This window comes from Polyodon spathula, chromosome 4 (genome assembly GCF_017654505.1).
Source record: "Polyodon spathula isolate WHYD16114869_AA chromosome 4, ASM1765450v1, whole genome shotgun sequence".
NCBI classification, from domain to species: domain Eukaryota; kingdom Metazoa; phylum Chordata; class Actinopteri; order Acipenseriformes; family Polyodontidae; genus Polyodon; species Polyodon spathula.
In genome coordinates this window covers 52,791,716-52,802,069 of record NC_054537.1, presented here as the reverse complement: position 1 = coordinate 52,802,069, position 10,354 = coordinate 52,791,716, and the positions used below count along the sequence as shown (strand labels likewise).

Below are 10,354 nucleotides of genomic sequence, written 5' to 3'. Positions count from 1 at the left end.
GCTTGCCTTATCCACTACCAGCAGAAGTGAAAATAAAGCTAAGGCTATGTATGACCCATAAAGGAACCCAAGACAAATCATTAATTATAGTGTATGTTACATTCAATGCTGATTATTTTCTATTTACTTTTTTAAAAAAAAAATTTAAACTTTTTTTTTATTTTGTTTAAATTTTGGCGGTTCCTAGTACAAGGCAGGAACGTCTGAGTTTTAGATTTTCTTTGCTTTGCCTCTGAGATGTGGCTATTCCACAATTCTTCACTAACTAATCTCTCTCTCCATCTATATATGGGCTATACAATGTAAAAAAACAAACAAACACTGTATAGCAAATTAGATCTTAAGTCATAATACTTACCCTCTGCCATAGTCAGGGCATTACATTCAAAGGATGGGGGGAGGGGGTATTTGCAAGTCACAGAACAGACTCTGTGATAAAAGTCTCATTCAGGTATGAAGCTGACTTGCCACAGTAACCAAGTGTTATCATCTTTTGGGAGTAAACACAAAACCAAAACCATATTAATCAAAATGTCTCCACACTTGCTATAATTAAGATGTAACGTGTGTATCTTAACATTGTCTCAGCAACACTGAGTATTCTGAATGTGTACAGTAGATTTAGAAAATGTGTGCGAGCGGTACACATACAAAGCACACCTTGTTTCTTTTCTTCTCTCTTAAATAATAATAATAAAAAAACAAAACATTGAGGTAGACATGTTTTTCTTATAAAACTTCACGGACTAAACCTCTGCACAACAAACACAAGTACATTCATATTTGAACAAGATGAGGTAGGTATGATGCAGAGTGTAAAATATAATAAGAATGCAAAGAAATTCCCTGAGATGATTAGCAAAAGAGAGTTTAAGATAAACGTGAAGGGCATGGCTAGTCAAGCTTACAGATGATGGTGCTCCAGCAGCTAAGCAGTTTGGCAAAGAGTCTCACTGCTGCTTTTTCTATACCTGATAATAAAATAATCACATCTTTATATTATGCTGTCATTTAAGCTGGAGAGTAAAGTATATTCTCAAATTATGTTTCTATGAGCTATCACCACAGGGCCTACATGCGACAAATAGGTCCAAGACCACTCCATTCTGCTTTATTAAAATCATTTGACTGCTTCTAGTCAACTGTTCTCTAGTTTCACCTGAGAAAACTCCCCCAATTCACTATAAAACATTCAACTGCTATAGAGAACATCAACAAGATCGTCAGTAGTTCGGACCAATGGAGTGCCATATCCCTCAGTGGAACACCAGTTTAAACCTACAGCAAACCTTGCTTAAATGACTGCCCCCATCAAACAATGCTGTGTATCTTAAAATATCTTTTTTCTCTCTCTCTCCTTTTATACATTACAAAACAGAAACAGGTTTTCAGAACACTAGGATTCGATTGTTTCCAAAGTCAACAACCACAATCATTCCGTCAGGAGTAATGGCTATACCCGATGGGCGGTCCATCTGCCCGAAGCCATTACCCTGAGTCCCGAACTTGCATAAGAAATTGCCATTGGATTCGAAGACCTGGACCCTGTGGTTCCGGGAGTCAGAAACCACAATGCGCCCCTCCTGGTCCACAGCCACCCCCTGCGGCCGCAGGAACTGCCCATTGCCCGTGCCCTCTGAACCCAGAAAGCGGGCAGACTGGCAGTCGGGCCTGATGACAAGCAGCCGGTGATTGTTGAAGTCTGTCACCACTAGGTGGCCCTCATGGTTGAAAGCCACTCCCCTGGGAGAGTCAAAGTGCTTCCAGAGGGCACCCTCAAAGCCATATTTATTCAGAAAGGCTCCGTCAGGCCCGAACAGCTGGATGCGGTGGTTGCGGGTGTCAGAGACAAGAATCTTCCCCTGAGGGTTGACAGCAACATCCCAGGGGTAGTTGAACTGCCCATTCTTGGTGCCCTTCTCCCCAAACTTCAGGAGAAACTGTCCCTCAAATGTAAAGACCTGAATGCGGTGATTGTCCTTGTCAGCCACAATAATTCTCCTTTGGTTGTCACAGACTACGCCAGCAGGTCGGTCAAACTGGCCAGGTCTTGAGCCCAGAGTCCCAAACTTGTGATGGAAGTCACCACAGGGCTTGAAGATCTGGACGCGGTTGTTGCTGCGATCGGCCACCACAAAATAACCTTCCTTGTCCACACAAACGCCCCAGGGCCGACATAGCTTGCCATCTCCGTCTCCCTCGCCTCCAAACGAAGCCACCGGCAGCCCCACCACCCCATAGCTGCGACCAGATTTGACCAGTACCTTGAATGGGCTGCCCTCGATGTGCTGGTTGCAAATGAGAACCGAGATAAGGTGCTCGCCCTCTTGCTTGGGTAGGTAGTTAACAGTGTAGGTGCCACTCTGATGGTCAGTCACCTCTGCCCGAAACAGGTTGCCGGCTGGGCCCATGACCACTGCAGAGATGACATCCCCGCCAGAGAGTCTGGGCTCACCATCGTGATCGTAGCCCACCACCGTGAAGGACGCCATCTTGCCCTGCAGAGCCCTCTTTAACCCCTCGCCAGTTGCTTTGGTCACTGGGGCAAAGGCCCCGCTGCTGATCAGCCCCATTGACTTGAGTGCAATAAAGAGCGTCTGGTCAGGTGGGGTAAACATGATGCGGTCGTCCTCCAGTGGCTGCAGGACACCCCGCAGAGCCTTGAGCTCCTGGATCTGGGTGAGCATGCGTTCCCGGGCCAGCAGGATGTCCATGTTCCTGCCCTCCTCTATCACCTGCTGAACCACATTGATGGTGCTGTCCAGCTTGTTGAGGTTCTGGTGCAGTTTCTCCACCTGCAGATAGAGGGACTTGGTTTTCACCTGGCGAATCTTCTCCACCTGGGCAAAAAAAAAAAAAAGGGCATGGCGATCAGATTAAACTAACATGAGGCACAACCATGTCAGCTCCAAAAAAAACCTTATCAGCAAAGTCACCAGTTGGCAACCCCATAGTGATGACTGAGTATCAGGACCAATCATTGAAGTATAAATACGCTACCATTATTACGTGGAAATCTTTCTTTCAATTGCTAACTAATGATATTAATATATGTTTCATATTGTAATCAAGATGCAGCATGTTGTTTAATTTATAATCTGTAGATTTAACCTCTGTTGATCCTACCAAAGCTTCAAGATTTATAAAAATGGCTCTCAGCTGTTACTTCTACAGGGAAAATTTCATTACAGCATTTTCTAAAGAGTGAAAGGGTAAAAGTTCCCTTTAATGGCTACCTATTGAGTGTCAAATTAAATTCTAAGTCCTGCTCCTGACATTTAAAAAACCTTTAAGACAAAGTCTTCTGACTACCTGATTAGCAGTGGATCTCTCCTTTCTGCTCCCTGCTTGTAACCTATGCTCACAACTGAGTTAAAATGGGTGGTGTTCCCTGCAGTGGGGAACTATTTTCTTGTGGACAATCCTTACCTCACACCTTTAAAACATTGTAACAAAGATTTCCATAAATACATTTTAGATACTGAACATTGACATTACCAGCCATCTTTGAAAACTGGTTTCAAGTGGAATAAGTGATATGATGAATATGTCTCATAATTTATTTATTTATTTATTTATTTTTTTACATATTTTGAATAGTTTTTCACCTTATCGTCCGCTGTAACAAGGCAGCACCCAACATCAAAGAACACATTTATGAACTAAACTAATGTAAACTGTGTAGGGAGCCAGAACAGTCTGGCCTTGAGAGGCAGTCTATGCACACACAACACACATCTGGGTACAGAAACATTAAATTAAAAGAACAATTTAATAAGGAACACGTTCCATGGTGTGTCCTCTCGCAGTAACACTATCTATTGGCACACTGCATTGTGGTTTATATGAAGGTATGCATTATGACAAGATTTGAATGAGATTCTCAGTATTTTATTTATGTTTTGAGTATGGTGTTTATGTAGCAGCTTTATATGAAAATCAAGCCTCCCACCTCCTGACTGCTTATTACCACTGTACAGTGTGTATTTCAACTGCATCCAACTACCAACTGTACATATATGTATCTTCCATTTTGAATACATGTTTTAAATAGTCAGATAAGCGAGATCACGTGATTGCAAGGCATTTTATTTCATTCATTAGTTTAGTTTTTTTCTGGTGTTACTAAAACATTCATGTTTGCATTTGCAATGGACCACAGTACACCTGTGAAGTTGACACTGCCAAGGTTTTTAAAGTGATAGCTTGCGTTTCCTGCCTAATTCCCACTTAACCAGCCCTGCTGCCCAGAATACTCACCAGTTATCTCTGTTTATATATTTATGAACATCATGCTATATGAATAGTTTTAATTTTAAAGGAAGCCTATTAGGGACTTTATGTAACACATATTTTTGATTCGATGGCTGCTTGGCCCGCTCTGTTATTACTAGACACATGGTAGGCAATGGTTACAGAACTGTTAATCACTTAACACGTAGAACTTTGTATGTCAGAGAAAGCACAATTTATACAGGCTATAAGTGACAGATTTAAAATATTGACATTATTTTTATTAAACCGCCAATACAGTGAAATGTAAATCCTCTGCAAAAAATGCACAACACAGGAATTGAGGAGGTACAATTGAGTGAAAAATAAATGTAAACATTCTGCAGTAGTAAATCCTGCTCAGTATCTTTGCATCTTAAGCAGCGTGGCAGGGGGGAAATAAGATGTGCCTACGTGTGTGTGTGTATCCAGAATCTTATGCAATTCTTAATCCAAATTAATCCACGTTCCTCGTTGCTTTTACCTTCCAGAGCAGCTCACATTCTCGTTCCTCCAGGGCCTTCTTATGTCTCAAAGTGACAGCTTTCACCTCGGTTTGCACAACCTTGGCCTTTATCTCAACCTGTTCGGCTATAGCTTGAGCCTTCTCAATACTCAGCTGAAACACAAGATAAATAACTGGTCTTAATGGCGAAGACAAATTACATTTTGTTTTGTAATACAAGAAAAAAAAACATACAAAACTATTAGTTATTAATACTATTATAATTTACTATTTGGGCGCAGACATTCAGACTTGAACGACATTTGGCAGCACAGCATTAAATGGTATAACGCAGTGTCTTGTAGAGGTATGTCAAACTAGCTGCCTTTGTAGTTAATGGGTACCTGGTGTAAAAAAAAAAATATACTGGTACAGAGTTCTGAAATGTGAACAAATCCAACAAATCCAACAAATCCAACACATAGGAACAACACTCGTTTGGCAGGTTTGCCAGTATGAGCATGAAATTGATTGCTAATTCTTGTTGGCACATTTTCTTAAGTGATTTAAAAGTGGACTTTCAAGATTCTCCTAGGTTGCCTATGGCTATGTCTATTAATTTAGAGGAACACCTGGGATCATCCTCATCAAATGATTGAAAGTTACAGGCACAAAAAGCTGTCAAACAAGTGTCATTCCTCTGTGTTGAACTCCTCACAGCACTTATGTATATGTGGATTGTAACCTGTGCTCTATGAACACTCTGTTAAATAAAGCTCTGCCGTATTTTCATTAAGTGGTGTTTTGGGTCAATTCAGTTTGTTCAGCAGCGTGACACCCATGTTGACTGTGTTACGTGGGTAAAACAAATAGAGAATTTGTGAACATAAAAGTGCTATAAGGAATCATTGCCCTAAATCACCGGTAGCGAGACATTTTAACCAAATGGCATGTTAGATTGATGGGTATTGAATTGGTTAAGAATCCAAGAAGGGGTGGTGATCTTGATAAAATACTGTTACAAAAAGAAGCAAAATGGATACATATGCTTCAAACTGAATCTCGAGAAGGTTTAAATGAGGACTTTCGTTAGTATTGCTGCAAAAATAATTAACTGTATCAGAAGTCATTGAGAAACAACTGTTGTATTGTAATGTTTAGTATGCCCGTGTAGCAGGGGGAGATCTGTGCTGACTCTGCTGGCGTGTTCACAGTGCTGCAGAAAGAGGGCGGCAGTCATCCAACAACCGCCTGTGAGTCATGGCAGTGACACGGGGAGGTGGGAAAGTGGGTGTGTGGACTTTCCCCCTCACTGAATGGCTGAAAGGCGAGTCTTAGGAAGATTGTTAGCCCTATAAGTTAACGCTCTGTTGTTTCCTCAGGTCTGCCCATTTAGAAGCGCCGAGAGTTTTTTTTTTTTTTGTTCCTGGGTAGTAAGTGTTATTTCCTAATTGCTTATGGCTCAAAAGTATAGAAAATGGCTATTATTCCCCACAAACTTTGCTTTTGTGACCAGGACAGTGATATTTCAAAATATCACTATTTCCAATGGGAAAACGGGCAAATGTGTGTCTTTTCGTTCACATGGTCAGAAAAAAACAACATTGTGTAAAAAGAAACAGAGTTTCACAGCGAGACAGTGAGAAGCGACTAGGGTATAGTTATCAAGTGCAGCACCTTTTCTTTGTAGTTTTGTTACTGCTTTATTTTCCCTGTTTCTTTGTGCCTTTTGTTTGGAATTATTGTTTCAAAGCACCGGCAAGTGCGCCGGTATTGTGTACCCTCGCTTGGTATTCCCGTGGTTCTGTTTACCATCGTTGATAAGCAAACCATGGACCAACAGCGCCCTCTGTGGGCTATAAGAAAAAGAGCATCCCAAAATAAAACTGGGCACCTGTGCGGTGTTGTCAAATCCACCTGTCTGTCTCCTGTGTCATTGAATTACCCACCAGCCTTCCACACGTGGTGTCAGCGTGGGATTCACTGGCATTGCCCCAAACAGTGCATCCACAGAAGGAGCAGACAAGCAATGGATGCTACCCAGTTTGCGGAGATGATGGACCTCCTGCGCCAGACGCTCACCGCGGCATTGCAGGGGGCGGCTAGACCAGCAGCTCCAGACCCCCAGTTACAACGCCCCACAAAAAAGACGGCCGAGGATCGACCCGAAGCCTATTTAGAGGTGTTTGAGGCCATGGCGACCTTGGCCGGGTGGGATCCAGCAGCTATCTACCTGCTGCCTCAGCTCACAGGAGAGGCACAAGCAGCAGCGAAAACGCTGTCCACGGAGCAGATGATGGACTACCCCATGCTGATAACTGTCATCCTTAATCGCGTGGGGGCCACACCAGAGAGGTATGGGAAGAAATTCCAGGAGGAGCAGTTTGCGGCAGGGGAGCACCCACGAGCCATTGCCCACCGCTTGAAGGATTACGCCCTGGGTTGGTTGAACCCAGACGGGAACACCAAAGCCAGGGTGGTGGAGATGATCGTGGTGGAGCGCTTCCTGGAATGTCTAGCACCAGGACCTCGGCAGTGGGTCCAGCGACAGGCACCAGATATGCTGGACCAGGCGGTCGAACTAGCCGAGCAGTACCAGGCAGCGGAGCCAACGCCTGCGAAACTGCTGGGGAGGAGTGTGGCTACTGGATCGTCCCCTCAACTGGCCCCGGAGAGGGACTGCGGGGAAGGGGTAGTCAAGGATTTGGGGGGGGGGTGGGTGTCGGAGGGAGCTCCCGGCCCGGGAACTGGGGCAGGGTGGGGATACCCACAGGCTGCTGCAGTGTCGGACCGGGGTCTCACGCGGACGCCTTATCGGTGAGCCCTTTTTATGGCTCCAGTGTTTCCCCCTGTTGCCAAAACTTCGGGGAGAGAAACCAGCCCACCAAGGTGTTGGACGTGCAGGGAGGTGGGCGTTCAATTACCTCAGTCACTTCAGCACACGGGTTTTGTTATTCCTGTGACAGTGGATGGTACAAAAACCCAGGCTCTCCTGGATTCAGGGTGTGGTCAGTCTCTAGTACAGGAGAGCCTAATCTCACCGGGGCATAAACGTATATTGGGACGGGTGCATACTAAATGTATTCATGGGGATGTCCGCTCCTATCCCAAGATCAATGTGTGTATGACTATTGGCCGTGGTCGTGTGGTCGAGCCCAGACGTGCCGCCACGTAACCCCACTTTGAAATTGATCGAGACCTACTGTACCGTGTTGATAAATTACCCCAGACCGGTGAAGTGCGTCATCAGTTGTTCATTCCTCAGCCCTTTAAGGAGGATTTGTTGCAGCTGGCTCACGCTATTCTCCTGTCTGGTCATTTGGGAAGGGATAAAACTAAAGCAAGGCTTGTGTCACGGTTCTTCTGGCTGGGGCTGGATGGCGATGTCAAGCGGTTTTGTGAGCGTTGTGGGGAATGTCAAAAGGCCAGCCCTAGAGCCGTTCCACGAGCCCCACTGGTGCCTTTGCCCCTAGTGGAAGCTCCGTTTGAGCGTATTGGGATGGACATAGTTGGGCCACTGGAGAGGAGCGCGGCAGGATACACTCACCTACTCATCATTCTGGATTACGCTTGTAGCACTGTTGCTACATATGTGGGTGTAAGTTTCACCCACCTGTCCCTTTAATTAGGGACAGTAGCCTGGCCAGGTTAAACTCAATTTCCCATAGTTCCTTGCTTTCACCCTCTGTTCTTCCTCTCCCCCCATTGGCTCATTCAGATATCCACTCCTCCAATCTCAGAGCTCCTTGGAAACCAGTACTGGTATTAAAGTTTGCTGGCTAGGCCAAGGAGGACTCTACTTTCTCTTGAGGAGTCAATTTACAAACAGCATATTACTTAATTAACAGAGTAACTTTAACTAATTTAGATAACTACTGGTGCATCCATTTACTCTTTTCAAAATTGTGTACTTTGTCTAAACCTTTCTTTTTTGTTTACACTGTTACTTGTTTAAGTTTAGTTGCTGTTCAAGGTATGTTTAGGGTTTGTTTTTTGGTAGGGTGTTCAGTCTCCATTTTTGTTCCAGATCCTCCGGAAATTTTTCAAATGGCTGTTCGCCACTCAACCTGATACTACTCAAAAGACTCACCATTTCTATGATCGCTATTTTTTCATCAACCTTCATCCATCCTCATCAGTACAGGACTCTGTTCAGTACTTCATTAATTTTGGTGAGATTATTCCTTTTCTGTTTGCTGGTTTTTTCTGCTTTACTTTGATACTTTGGATCCTGTAGTTTTGGTTTGTTCTTTTGTTACTTTGGATTACATGTGCATTGCTTCACTGGACTTGTTAGGCCTAAATTTTATTTATCATCCATTGCCATCAAAACTGTCTTTGTAATTGTTTTCCCCATATACTTATTCATTTACCTTTGTCTCTTTTGCCTGTCGGTGTGTTTGTTTTGTATTGGTGTGGTGTTTGTGTGTGTGGGTTTATTGGAGGCCCACCGGACACCGCATTCATTTCGCTTTAGTGTTAGTTTGTTTGGATGTTTGTTTAATTCACTACTTTCTTACTCACCTGTACCTTCCAATAACTGTTATCTGCAATAAGTTGTTGGCATTATATTTCATTTATTACATTATAGTTTACAACAATAAACTATTTGTTCGTGAAATTGACACCTCTGACATTCCTGCTTTTGATGTCTGTCACTCTTGCAGACTTAATTATTTATAGATATTGGTCCGGTAGTTTCTCCTTAGGGAGGACAGTACAACTGCTTCTCAGTTGTGCAGAGTGATCGTTACACGCTACTTGTTATCCAGAGGCTATTCCCCTTCGATCTATGTCTACTAAGTCTGTTGCCAACGAGCTTGTAAAGGTTTTCTCCCGGGCGAGGATTCCCAAGGAGATACTAACCGATCAAGGCATCAATTTTATGTCCTGGCTAATCCGTGGAACATGTAAGCTTTTGGGAATTAAGACCATTAGGACCTCTGTGTTTCATCCTCAGACCGACGGTCTGGTGGAACGCTTTAATAAGACCCTTAAGAACATGTTGCGCAGGTTTATTTGTAGTGATGTGCGTTACTGGGACCAGCTGATTCCTCCCCTTCTCTTTGCGATCAGGTACCCCAGGCTTCCACGGGGTTTTCACCATTCGAGCTGCTGCATGGGTGGAGACCCCGGGGCGCGCTCGATCTGGTCAGAGAGATGTGGGAGGAGCAGCAGGACAATTCGACCAATACCGTCCGGTATGTGTTGGACCTGCGCAAGCGTCTTGAGTCTGTTGGGAAATGGGCGCATGACAATTTGCAGCAGGCACAGCACAGACAGGAGACACAGTATAACCGAGGAGCCCGGTTGCGCACATTTCAGCTGGGGGATAAGGTACTTCTCTTATTACCCAGTTCTGAGTCGAAACTCTTGGCTAAGTGGCAAGGACCCTTTGAGGTTACACGCCAGGTTGGGAAGGTGGACTATGAGATCTGCCAGCTGGAGCGACGGAGAGAGAAACATTTATCATATCAACCTCTTAAAGCCTTGGTTGCAACCAGAGGCGTTGCTAGTGGTGCATGCAGATGACATCACGGACCTGGGACCTGATCTTCTGTGTTGGCAAGAAAAGGATTGGTACAGATTGCTGAGAATCTGACACCAACGCAGAAATGTTAGGCTCACGGTCTGGTG

The 10,354-nt window shown here is 44.2% G+C and overlaps 1 protein-coding gene across 1 annotated transcript in view; it reads right to left on the bottom strand.

Annotated features, from left to right (window-relative positions):
- Nucleotides 1-318: 318 nt before the first annotated feature.
- LOC121314626 (E3 ubiquitin-protein ligase TRIM71-like) overlaps nucleotides 319-10,354 on the bottom strand; it is a 75,876-nt gene continuing 65,840 nt past the window's right edge. The window contains exons 3-4 of the mRNA XM_041248076.1: nucleotides 4,757-4,891; nucleotides 319-2,840 (exon numbers count right to left, since the gene is read on the bottom strand). Of these exons, the coding sequence (XP_041104010.1) occupies nucleotides 1,389-2,840; nucleotides 4,757-4,891 (1,587 nt within the window). The 3' untranslated portion in view covers nucleotides 319-1,388. The remainder of the gene's footprint in view (nucleotides 2,841-4,756; nucleotides 4,892-10,354) is intronic.